This window comes from Gopherus evgoodei, chromosome 24 (genome assembly GCF_007399415.2).
Source record: "Gopherus evgoodei ecotype Sinaloan lineage chromosome 24, rGopEvg1_v1.p, whole genome shotgun sequence".
NCBI lineage: Eukaryota > Metazoa > Chordata > Testudines > Testudinidae > Gopherus > Gopherus evgoodei.
Window position 1 is genome coordinate 2063868 of NC_044345.1, and position 12575 is coordinate 2076442.

General features: G+C 57.4%; 2 protein-coding genes across 3 annotated transcripts; one reads left to right on the forward strand and one right to left on the reverse strand.

Moving 5' to 3' along the window:
- The first annotated feature begins 127 nt into the window (after positions 1-127).
- On the forward strand, positions 128-9272 carry ILF2 (interleukin enhancer binding factor 2). The gene is made up of 15 exons (XM_030541758.1): positions 128-232; positions 1598-1657; positions 2393-2435; positions 3866-3970; positions 4366-4443; positions 4702-4804; positions 4887-4952; positions 5235-5351; positions 5608-5686; positions 6155-6242; positions 6494-6555; positions 7001-7115; positions 7786-7876; positions 8457-8626; positions 9127-9272. Exons 1-14 carry the CDS (start codon positions 228-230, stop codon positions 8615-8617), a joined length of 1173 nt encoding a protein of 390 aa, XP_030397618.1. The 5' UTR covers positions 128-227; the 3' UTR covers positions 8618-8626; positions 9127-9272.
- SNAPIN (SNAP associated protein) lies at positions 8540-12384 on the reverse strand. 2 transcript variants are annotated; one of them, XR_003997640.1, is made up of 5 exons: positions 12253-12384; positions 11413-11459; positions 10938-11056; positions 9961-10293; positions 8540-8618 (listed from the first exon to the last, which is right to left on the reverse strand). XR_003997640.1 is itself a non-coding variant. In XM_030541759.1 (4 exons), exons 1-4 carry the CDS (start codon positions 12378-12380, stop codon positions 10189-10191), a joined length of 399 nt encoding a protein of 132 aa, XP_030397619.1. In that variant the 5' UTR covers positions 12381-12384; the 3' UTR covers positions 9856-10188. The 2 variants fall into 2 exon arrangements, 1 of the variants encoding a protein (XP_030397619.1); XM_030541759.1 differs by lacking the exon at positions 8540-8618 and having other exon boundaries at positions 9856-10293.
- Between the last annotated feature and the right edge of the window lie 191 nt (positions 12385-12575).

Genomic DNA, 12575 nt, shown 5'->3' on the forward strand with positions numbered 1-12575 from the left:
CGGGACGGCCTGTGATTGGCCGACGCTCTGACGCCTCTCGGCGCGTCACGACAGTTAGGCGAGAAGACCAATGGCAAAGCCGGAATCGGAGAGGGGCGTCTGGGGCTGGTCGCGCGGGAGGCGGCGCGCAGCCAATAGGCGGGCAGCTTGTTGGAGGGTGAGCGACGCGAGCCGGCGGCTTCTCCTCTCCACAGCGGCGGGTTCCATTGTTCGGGTTCAGCGGCGCCATGAGGTGAGGGGCGGCCAGGCCCGGGCCCGGGCCCCGCGGGCTGCAGCGCCGGGGTTGGGAATGGAGCCGGGGGCTGCCTGGCGGGGGGATGGGCCCCGGGGTGGATCCAGGGGCTGGGCCCGGGGGAAGATACTGGGGGGGGCTGGGCCCCGGGGGGTGGATCCAGGGGCTGCCTGGGGGGGATACTGGGGGGATCGGGGTCTGGGCCCAGGGGCTGGATCCAGGGGCTTCCTGGGGGAGATACTGGGGGGTGGATCCAGGGGCTGCCTGGGGGAGATACTGGGGGGGGGTCTGGGCCCCGGGGGGTGGATCCAGGGGCTGCCTGGGGGAGATACTCGGGGGGGTCTGGGCCCCGGGGGGTGGATCCAGGGGCTGCCTGGGGGAGATACTGGGGGGGTCTGGGCCCCGGGGGGTGGATCCAGGGGCTGCCTGGGGGAGATACTGGGGGGGGTCTGGGCCCCGGGGGGGTGGATCCAGGGGCTGCCTGGGGGAGATACTGGGTGGGGGTCTGGGCCCCAGGGGGTGGATCCAGGGGCTGCCTGGGGGAGATACTGGGTGGGGGTCTGGGCCCCGGGGGGTGGATCCAGGGGCTGCCTGGGGGAGATACTGGGGGGGGTCTGGGCCCCAGGGGGTGGATCCAGGGGCTGCCTGGGGGAGATACTGGGTGGGGGTCTGGGCCCCGGGGGGTGGATCCAGGGGCTGCCTGGGGAGATACTGGGTGGGGGTCTGGGCCCCGGGGGGTGGATCCAGGGGCTGCCTGGGGGAGATACTGGGTGGGGGTCTGGGCCCCGGGGGGTGGATCCAGGGGCTGCCTGGGGGAGATACTGGGGGGGGTCTGGGCCCCGGGGGGTGGATCCAGGGGCTGCCTGGGGGAGATACTGGGGGGATCGGGATCGGGGTCTGGGCCCGAGGTAGATCCAGGGGCTCCCTGGGGGAGAAACTGGGGAGGAGGGGTCAGGGTCTGGGCCCGGGGGGTGGATCCAGGGGCTGCCTGGGGGAAGATACTGGGAGGGGTCTGGGCCCCGGGGGGTGGATCCAGGGGCTGCCTGGGGGAGATACTGGGGGGATTGGGATCGGGGTCTGGGCCCGAGGTAGATCCAGGGGCTCCCTGGGGGAGAAACTGGGGAGGAGGGGTCAGGGTCTGGGCCCGGGGGGTGGATCCAGGGGCTGCCTGGGGGAAGATACTGGGGCGGGGTCTGGGCCCAGGGGGAGGGGGACGGGCGGTGTTGAATGAGGGGGATAGATCCAGAGGGCTTCCCCGTGGGTGGGCGAGCTGCCCCCATGGAGTGTGTGGGGGGGCAGTTCCTCTCCCAAGGTGGGGTCTGCGGGCCCCTGCTCTGCTGACATGGGGCTCTCATCCTTCCCCAGGGGTGATCGAGGCCGTGGCCGTGGCGGTCGTTTTGGCTCCAGGGGCGGCCCTGGCAGTGGGTAAGTGCCGTCTCCGAGCTAACCAGCCCCGGGGCGGAAGTAGGGGCTGGGCTGCAGCTGTGAGCATCACCATCCAGAAATCCGGTGCCCCCCTCCCGTGGGGAGGTGCGGCGTGTCTTAGCTTGTCATGCTGTAGAGACAGAACACTGCTGAAATGCAGCCACTTCTGGATTGGGGGCCGGCCACCAACTTGTTGCAAACCAGTAGGAGGTAGAGGGAAAGTGCAGCTTTGTCCATATGCTATGAAGCAAAACCCTATAACCTTCCTAACGCTAGGATCCAGCATGTGGATGAGATCCCTAACTACGTACTGCACAGGCAAGAGCCTAAAGCCTATTCAGAGCTTTGCTTAGGTGGGACCCATTCTAAACTGATAAACAGTTGATTGACAACCCTCTCACCCCCCCTTCAAACAACCTTCTCTAGTAATACTGCTGCACAGTTGCTGGTGAATCTTGATGGCCCCATTCTCTATGGCAAGAGTCTAAGCCAGTGTATTAAGCTGTTAAACTTCCTATCTCCCAGGTAAAAAGGAATTTCAGCTTGTCCAACGGGGTGAGAGGTCCTCCCATGAGAGGCTGGGAAGAAGGGTTTGCTTTTCTCTAGCACACCCTCCCAACAGAGGTGTAAGATTGGATGGACTAGTGGTTCTGTCTGGTGTATGGGGTCTGCCCTGTTATCACCCAGCAGTGACTGGTTGACGTTGTCATAAGAACTCACCTTTGGCTTTTTCAGGTTCAGGCCCTTTGTGCCACACATCCCCTTTGACTTCTATGTGGTGAGTAACCTGGCTTGGTTTAGCCAGTCCATGGCATTGGCTGTATAAACCAGGTGCAGGAATGTTGTATTGCAATTATATTCTTGGTTTAAAAATAAACTGAGTTTAAGGTGTGTTTTCACAGCACAGTTAGCATACCTGAGTTAACTGCAATTGGGCTAATCTACCTTCCAGTGCGACTCAGAGCAGCCACACTTCAAACCATTCAGTTACCCAGAGTGATTGGATTAGCTGCTGCTGGCTTTTTGTAACTTGAGCTGTGGCCTCCTCACTGCACTTAGCCATTCATGGGCTAGCTGGGAGTTCAAACCACCACATAATTTGAGCTGGACACTCCTGTGTGTGGACAAGAATAAAGTTGGGGTAACTTGAGCAAACTGCTGTGAAGACACACCCATAAAGCTCCCAGTACAAACTCTGCAGGCTGTGGCATCTAATAGCTTAACTGCTGGTAGTCTAGTATGAGACAAAGTTTGCTGAAAGCCAGACCTGCTGTTTGATTTTTTTTGGCTAATTTGAAGTAATCAAAGTGACCATAAGTGGTTAGCATGGCTGTCAGGGTGTGGCAAATGACAGTGAAGGCACAAGGTGAAGGGTAAAGAGACTGGGGAGAGCTGGTTCTTATTGTGACATACGGCCCATCCTTTAAGATCCAAACACAGGAGAAAATCTCTCTTCCCAACTCTGCTGCCAATAGTCCAAACAAAGCATGAGTTACCTTGGCCAAGTTCCCAGCAGAAATCAGTGTATCCTCCAGACTTCCTGGTCTTGGCCCTTCTCAGGATTAACAGGACTGCTTGATCTACTTCCTTTATTGGGGAGGTTTCCCGTTCCTTACAACTGTTTCCATCCTCTCGAGTGCCTCTGCAGTAAAGATACACAGGTGTGGTCCTTGCCAAGGAGAAGGGATTAATGGGTTCCCTGCCTTCAAAGGTGGGGCTGCACACCCTGTCACAACAGTTATAAGCTTTGGATATATGTTCCGAGCGTAGGTACAGCAGGGTTTCCTTTTTTTTGCCTCCTTTTACTAATAAGGCTTTTCAGGATGGATTCTTCAGAATTTTTTTAATCCAGCTTCTCACAACTGCCTTTTCCTAGCTCTTGGTTCCCAATCAGCTCTGTGTAGAACACGGGCTTTGTGGTGGTAATGCACCAATTCTAGTGATTCTCTGTTGTTTGAGCCCCAGGGAAGATATGTAGGCAGGACTGAAGGTTTCCCTGCTCCACTCAAAACCCACTAAAAATGAAATGCCCAACTTGACTGCTACAGTGGAACTGCCATTAGCAGAAGGAAATACATTGAAGTGACTAATGGATGTAAATAGTGGAGTTAAATGGAATAATCATTTTCTTGCTGGTAAACGAGCCACTTTGAAGACCTTGTCTCACTGGCACACCAGCAGTCTGATGTCTGTCTACTTTCGTTTCAGTGTGAAATGGCCTTCCCTCGTGTGAAACCTGCCCCAGATGAGACTGCCTTCAGTGAAGCCTTGCTGAAGAGAAACCAGGATCTGGCTCCCAATTCTGCGGAACAGGTGAATAAAGCATGCGTGCTGGGGGTTTGCCGTTGGAAACGTGTCCGAAGGAGTTCAAGGTGTTGCCAGGTTGCTTTCAGTAGAGTGTTAACTTTCTCACGGTTGTAAGGAGTACAAGAAATGATCTTCGTAGAAAGGGAGGGCTAGCTCCCTAGCCTGTGGGAGATGCACGTCCTGGGGTGGGTATTGTAGCCTGCAGTAGGATGCTGGTGAGGGAAAATGCAACATTATTTGGAAAGTGGCTTCTAAACACACTTGAACTAACCTGTCTGTCGCATCCCTTGTATGGGGGTTGTCTAAGTCATATCCTTCCAAAGCTTGTGTATTTAGCTTGGTGTCTCAGGACTCCAGTCAATCTGTTGCTGCTACAACCACTTTCTCGGATTCCTTTTCAGGCTTCCATTCTTTCCCTGGTGACTAAAATAAACAATGTGATTGACAACTTGATCGTAGCACCAGGAACTTTCGAAGTGGTGAGTCAGACGAGTTTGTTTGGAGAATCTATCCAACAAGACGTGCCGGCAGATCAGGGAGACTGTCATGTTCTGATTGAGTTGCTCTTGATTCTCCTGCCTCAGTACAAGATCAGAATATTGGAGGCATAACTAGTATTAAACTGGCTTTCTTTGGTCTGACTGGAGTCCATCTCCCCTCTGGAGGGTGGGGTGCATAAGGGAACCCACACAAGTGGAGTTGATGGCATTAACTCTTGGTTTGCTCCCGTAAACCAGCAAATCGAAGAAGTCCGCCAGGTGGGGTCCTACAAGAAGGGCACCATGACAACGGGGCACAACGTGGCCGATCTGGTAGTGATCCTGAAAATCTTGCCTACGTGTAAGTATTGGCTTCTCCTCCGTGGCTGACTGGGGGCAGTGGCCAGAATGAACGTAACTCTGTATTTCATTTCTCTCTCTAGTGGAAGCTGTTGCTGCCTTAGGAAACAAAGTGGTGGAAAGCCTGAGAGCACAGGATCCTACTGAAGGTCAGTAACTTAACGTGCAGTGTGATGGGAAGGGGATGCAGATGAGCAGAAGAAGCAGTGACACTGATGTTCCCTGATAAATAGGGAGACAGTCCCCATAGACTCCCTGTGGCAGTGCAAACCAGTGCAAAGCGGAGATAGCTAACGGAAAACCAGTGTAATGTCAAGGCTGAGACCAGCCTCTTTGCTTCTATTTGCCTTCGATGTCTTGGGCTTAGCTGTGTGGGATCTGTGGGGTCTCACGACCCCCTCTCAGTAACTGTCTTGGTCTTTCTCCCTCAGTCCTGACCATGTTAACCAACGAGACTGGCTTTGAGATTAGCTCTGCTGATGCTACGGTGAAGATCCTCATTACCACCGTGCCCCCCAACCTTCGAAAGCTGGACCCAGAGCTCCACTGTAAGGAAACCTCTCAGAACTTATTTGGCTGCTTAGTTAGCGTGTGGGGATGGGGAGCTTCTATTTGTCCACCCTGTTTACCCACAGCCCTGCTGGAGGATTTGGGGGGCGGAGTACAGCTTGCTTGCTGATTATGCACCCCACAGCTGTGACAATCCAGAGCATGTTTACAGGAGCATGGGGAGCAGCTTGCTTTACTGCGGGCTGACTCTCCTCAAATGTTCTGAATCAAACCTGCCTACCTCTCCTCTTCCAGTGGATATCAAAGTGCTGCAGAGCGCCCTGGCTGCCATCCGACATGCTCGCTGGTTTGAAGAGAATGCTTCTCAGTCCACGTAAGTTTCTCTGCAGCTGGGAGGCCTTACTGACCTAGCCTTCCCTGTATGCAGTGAACAGGCTGTTTCCCCTCTGGGGAAGGGCTTTCATCACCAGTCCCCTACTCCTTGAGGCAGTGATGTGACATAGCCCAGTCTAGCCAGACACACAACACCGGAGCTCAAGCCCAGCTCTCATATTGCAGGCACGTAGCAATCTGGCTTTGCTTGGATCCATGCAGGTCACCACCCTGCACGGGTTTGCCTCCCCTGCTCCTGCATGGCCAACCCTTTCTGACGAAGTGTTGGCTAGTAGAGGAAAATCTTTGGGTTCTTCCAGAGCTGATTCTGGGAAGAGGGGCAGCACCTGAGCCCAGGCCCCCAAAGCAGCCCCATCCCTAATACTCTAGACTGGCCTTGGCAGCCAGTGAGAGGTCTGAGTCCTGTGAAACCCTCTGAGCATTGTCCTTGTAAACCGTCATCTTTCAGGGTGAAAGTCTTAATCCGATTGCTGAAGGACTTGAGAATCCGATTCCCTGGCTTCGAGCCCCTCACTCCATGGATCCTCGACCTTCTGGTGAGTGGAAGGGGGCTTTGATCTAAAAGGCACACATTCCATATAGACTCTTTGATCTGCTGTGCTACTGTGGCTTCCCTGGCCAATGTTCGGAGGGATTTGGTGGGTCTGCAGCCCCTGACTCCGAATCCCAGCAGCAGCTCAAGCAGTCAAATCCCACAGATTGTCACTTCCTGCAGGCACAGGAGCCTTAAAACTGATCTTTCATAAACACTCCCTTGTGTCTAACAATTTCCTCCCCTTACCTTCAGGGGCACTATGCTGTGATGAACAACCCTACCAGGCAGCCCTTGGCTCTCAATGTCGCGTACAGGTACGTGTGCTGCAGCTAAAGCGAATGTCAGCGTAGAAATCTTGCTGCCGCTGCTGGTGCCGTGGGCTCTGCTTTCTCAAGACTGTTTCATGCTGCGTGAGCTCCCTTGTCACTTCTTCAGAACCTCCTGAAACGAGCAGGTTGCTGCTGCATGAATGTAATTACGGCATTGGCCAGTACCATTAACGCAGGACTTCTTACCTTGAGCTCTCAGGTCTAAATCCTTTCAAATATGGTGACAAAGCAAATTCACGGCCTATTGCGAACACCCGTGAGTTGCTGCCACACACACTTACGCCATGTTAGGAGTGTGCTACCTTGGACTACTTTCCTTAGCGCCTAGCGCTAAACATATCCTATGCCACAGTGGTGACTCACCCAGGATCTCAGCGAGACAATTGTGCTGGGGAACTGTCTATGTTGCTAACACCTGACTGCCCCACAGGCGCTGCCTTCAGATCCTGGCGGCTGGGCTGTTCCTTCCGGGATCTGTTGGGATCACCGATCCCTGCGAGAGTGGCAACTTCAGAGTCCATACAGTCATGACCCTGGAACAACAGGTGAACTAACCTTTGTGTATGCAGCCTCCCTGAGGCTGGGGTGCTGGGGATATCCTGGCCCCATGGCATTCTGTAAAGGGGTAAAACTGCTGGAAGTGCAACTTGCTGTTTGAAAATGAGCTAGTGGGTTTTCTGGCTGTGTTTATCCCCAGGGGCTTCCAGCCTGGGGCTCAACCCTTCCTGTCACGGGGGTTAGATCAGGAGGGTGCTGTGACCCTGGGTACAGCGTGAAAGAGGATTTAGGAGCCCTGAGGCAATACTCTGGGAAGCTGCCACTTCAGCCAGTCTTGGTGGTGGGATGCAGTTCAGAGGCAGGAGTGTGGCTCACTGTGTCAAAGCAAAGACCTGCAGAGCCCAAGTCTTAATTTAATTAAACTGTAAATGAGGGAAGAGCAAACAAGTCTTCATGTCACCCCTGTCCTGGGGAGAGGAGCCAAGCCGTAGCCCTGTGCACACAAAGCAGCGCTGGGTTACTGTAGCATGGGGCAGTCATATCAGGCTCCTATGGCTAAAACAAGGCCATGCTGAGAGCGTGTGGTGGGCTGAGCCAAACACACTAATGCCTGGATGATGTATCTGATACAACGCCAGCAGGAGAGCCGGTCAGAAGGGCTCTCCTCCCAGTGCGGGGGACTCCGTCGCGTGCATTCATTCTCTACTCCCGTCACAGGACATGGTGTGTTACACGGCACAGACGCTTGTCCGAATCCTCTCGCACGGAGGTTACAGGAAGATCCTTGGACAAGAGGGGGATGCCAGCTGTAAGTAGGAGCTCGGTGGCTCATGACTACTGGTCCGCGTGGCCAGGAAGTGCTGGGGCTTTATTTGGAGACACCTCAGGGAGACTGTGGAAGGTTGAAGACTTAAGGAAACTTGGGGCAGGGGGGCCTTACCTGAGCATATGGCGGAAGAGACCAATCCACATGGCTTGACTTGGTCAGACTCAGCAAATCAAGCCCGGAGGCACACCCAGCCAGTGACAAGGATAGGCCTGGTCCCTGCATTGGGGCGGGGGGTGTTGCTAGAACTTGGAGCAGCCTCTTGCCTTGCCTTGCAACCTGACAACTTGCCCTTGAGGAAAGAAGTGCCCAAATGTAAGGGGCCTGCTGATGCCAGTTGGTAAGTGTAAGTCGCTAGGGGTCTGCTGTCAGCTTCCTGTAACAGCTGCAGCGGGAGGAGAAATGGCAGGGGGCTCTGGGTGGGTTCGGCTGGTCTCCTCCCCACTCAGCACTTGTTACTGGCACCGCTCTGAGGAATGTCCTGGGGTTAGGGAGCTGGCAATCTTACGCTGGCAGGACCCTGCCCTGCACGCTGACGTGGCTTCTTCTGTTTGCTTTCCAGACCTGGCCTCTGAAATGTCCACTTGGGACGGGGTGATAGTCACCCCTTCAGAGAAGGCTTACGAGAAGCCTCCAGAGAAGAAGGAAGGGGAGGAGGAAGAGGAGAATCAAGAAGAAACAGCTGCAGGAGAGGAGGAGGAGAGCATGGAGACTCAGGAGTGACCTGCACAGGTAAAGACAGGCAAGTGGTGTCTGAGGGGCATGTCTACCTGGAACTCAAGGGTCTCAGCCTGGTCCTGGTGTCTGGGGCTGCACCTTTCCCATCCCACTTCTAAACGCAACCTCCTACCTGTAATGCCTGAGACCCTAAGTGGAAACTAATGGTCCAACTTGCTGCTGCTCAGGTGGCTGCTTCCCTGCAGCGTAGACTCAGATGCTGCAGGTAAATCCCTAAGCTTAAGCTGGCTGGGATGCAGGACTATCGGGAACCTCTGCGCTTGGCTGGGGAGCCCCAGTTAATGTGACCAGGCCAGCTCCCTGGGGAACAGGCGATAGGAGCTGCTGTACCTCACTGGGACAGCCAGCTGCTGCTCTTTCACTAGCGAGATCTTGTCCCTCAGGCAGCTGGCTCTAAGCTCAGGACTCCCCTCTGCACCTGAGCACTCTGAAAAGGCTGGTACAAGCTCCAGCCTCACCTGCATTTTGATGTGCTGTTTGCTTGGCTCTCGCAGCTTGACCCTTACTGGCCGAAGCACATGAAGAATCTCGTCCAGACCCGAGCCTGTCCTTGCCCATCCGTCTCACCGAACGATGGGAAGAGTCCTTCATATTTTGTCTTGGTTTTTATAGGTTATATTAAAATGGTTCCCCCTTTTAAGTGCCTCTCCTCTGATTTGTATGTGGGCAAACAACCTTCTCCTCTCCCCAGGCAGAGGCCTGGGGGGGATTCCAGATCTTGGAGGAGCTGAAACTGGTCCATCCATCCACTCTAGAGCTGCACTTCCTGTCTGGGGGCTTTGGGAAAGCAGCCTGCTCATCTCGTGCTGGGTCTCCACCAAGCACGACAAGACACTGCGGGATGGTCTCCACAGTGCCACAAGTACTCCTGTTCTTTTTACTAAGGGATCTGCACTTGAGCAAGGCTTTCGCTTTCCTCTCGAGCTAGGGTGGCCAAACCCTGGCTCAGGAGCCACCTGTGACACGTGTACAGTTGAAATGTGGTGGGCGGCGCTCCCTGTGCCTTCCCCCTTCCAGACTTAGGTGGGGAAGCTCCAGCCCTCTGCCTTGCAGCAGGCAGGCCCTGGCTCATGACTGTTGTATGCAGTTTGGGTCAGTCAGTTTGGCCACCCGAATGCTGTGTCTGTCAAAGCAGTGTTCTCTGCCAGGCAGGAGAGAACAGTCTGCAGCAAGTCCACGAGCACCCACTCTAGCAGGACTCCCCTCCACAGATCACTCACCAGTCATAAGCAACAGGCAGTTTTATTGTACCGCTTCCCAGCCTAACAATACATTGTACATGGGCCCCTCGGCTCTGTGAATGGAGCATCGGTGCTAGCAAAGGTCACCTGCCCAGCTTGCTGAGGTCTCCCTGAAAGCAGCATGGAAGGTGGGAGCGGCTCTACCCCTCCATTTGACACCCAGCTGTGCATCTCTCACCTGCAGTCTCCCCCCCCCACTAACTTCAGCTCTGCAGGGGTGCTCCTGTCCCCCCCCTGCCCCCGAACTCCTAGTACCAGCTCTAGAATCCACTGGCCATCAGTCCAGCAACGCTCCAGCCAGGCTCCCAGCACGCTTCACTTGCTGGGCGAGCCCTGGGGGTAGCCGCCAGAGGCCTCCAGGATGGCCTTCCTGCGGGCAGTCTCCTTGGCCACGTTGTGATTGAGTCTCCTCAGCCGTTCCTGCGTGGGGGGGAGATAATGCTCACATAGCAGAAACGCTGCCTCTTCCCATGTAGCCCTGCCAGACCCACAGCTGCATGAGTGGGTGAAGTCTCCTAGTCCCTTGGAAACAGATTCCTTCCCATACCCAGGCTCTGGATGGCACCTCTAGCCTTCCTAGTGCCCCAGGCTGACAACCAGGAGCCCCGGATTCTCGCCAGAACTTGGAGCTGCCTCGGGGGGAGTGAAAGCAGCGGTCAGTTTCCAAAGGCAGCTCCCAGGGCAGTGCTCTGGGGCAGGGCCTAGCACAGTAATCCTCAGAGGAGCAGCGAGGCTGTTCAGGCAGGAGAAGCAAGCGATTTCTGCAGGGCAAACAGGGTGGGGACCAAAGTCTGTGGACACCATCCTGAGCCAGGCTGGCAGCCCACAGCCAAGCGCGTGTGATGGCAGAGCCAGGAGAAGTCAATGCAATCTCTTAGCCCCTCCATATCAGCCTTAGGGGGTGGGTCTGAAGCAGACTCCAGGCCAAGCCTCCAGCGTCCCCAGTGGCAGCTGGATCAGTTCAGTGTCTCTCAAAAGCTTGGGGATTTGTTCTCAGACTCCCTCCCACCTGCAGAGCCCAGCAGGGTCCCTCTGCTGCACCTGGCAGGGGGCGAGGTACCCACCTGTGCATTCTGCAGGATATTGTTGACCAGCACAACTCGGCGCCGGGCATTGAGCAGCTTCTTCACGTATGGGTCCAAGTCGAGCGCAACCTTCTGGTCTTCATTGATCCTGCACAGCTCTGAGGGAAGGGACACCACAGTGCCAGGCGGGAGCAGGCTGGCATCCCCCACCCCGTCCCCAAACCCCACGCAGAACACAGCAGGCCCTTCCTGCAACATATTTCCCCAGGCTGGAGCTAACCAGCCGAGCAAAGGGGCTCCCCTGGGGAACCTTGTCCCCTGGCCAACAGTTACCTTCCCTGACAATCAGGCTGTGCTAAGTGCCAGCTCGAGCCGGGATTCTGCTTCCCCTACATGCCCCACTCTGGCCCAGGCACCCCGCCCCGGGGAATCACCCCCTTCAGGCTGCTCAGCCAGTGGCACGCCCAGCAGAATGTGCCTGTTGCCCAGCCAGCCCTGCGGCACGCGGGCTCACCTGTGGCCAGGTTATCGATGTGCTCCCGAAGCTCCACCTGGCTCTCCCTGGGGAAGCACAAAGGGGATCAGTCAGTGCTGCTGCCCGCCCCAGCCCCAGCCAGCCAGGGGAGCACAGTGAGGCCTGCCCGGACCCACCCCCCGCCAACCCCCAGCACCAGGCTCAGCCCCTGGGCCCCCAACACCACTGGGTACTGAGCTCAGCCCAGCCTCCCCCCACCATGGGGTAGATCCCAGCTGCAGCTGGCCTGCCCCCCCTTCCCCTGCAGCCGTCGCAGCGCCCCCCCGCCGGCACCTCCCACCATCCAGTGCCTTCCCCCTCCTGGGCCCCAGTCTATGGGGCTAGATCCCAGCTGCAGCTGGCCTGCCCCCCCCAGGCCCCAGCCCATGTAATGCCCCCCCGTGGGGCTAGATCCCAGCTGCAGCAGGCCTGCCCCCCCCCGGGCCCCAGCCCATGTAACGCCCTGCCCCAATGGGGCTAGATCCCAGCTGCAGCTGGCCGGCCCCCCCGGGCCCCAGCCCATGTAATGCACCCCCGTGGGGCTAGATCCCAGCTGCAGCGGGCCTGCCCCCCTCACTCCCGGGCCCCAGTCCGTGCAACCCCCCCAATGGGGCTAGATCCCAGCTGCAGCTGGCCTGCCCCCCCTTCCCCTGCAGCCGTCGCAGCGCCCCCCGCCGGCACCTCCCACCATCCAGTGCCTTCCCCCTCCTGGGCCCCAGTCTATGGGGCTAGATCCCAGCTGCAGCTGGCCTGCCCCCCCCGGGCCCCAGCCCATGTAATGCCCCCCCGTGGGGCTAGATCCCAGCTGCAGCGGGCCTGCCCCCCTCCCCCATCAGGCACCTGACCGCGTGCACGTGCGAGTCGAGCTGGCGCGCGGCCGGGCGCAGGAATTCCAGCAGCCCCTCGGCGAAGAGGTCGCGAGCGCCGGACCCCGGGGTCCCCGCGCCAGGCCCGGCCAGCGCCGCCATCGCCCCGCCGCGCAGCCTGCCGGGAAGCGGAGCGCCCGCGCGGCGCCCGCTGGGAAATGTAGTGCCGGGGCTGTGTCCCTGTGGCAAAGGCCTCTGGGAAATGTAGTTTCCCGGGGCAGAACGTTAAGTCCGACGCTCCTCAGTCATGGGGGGGGGGGGGGCGGTGGCGAGCCCCCTGCAGCCAGAGCCAGCGCT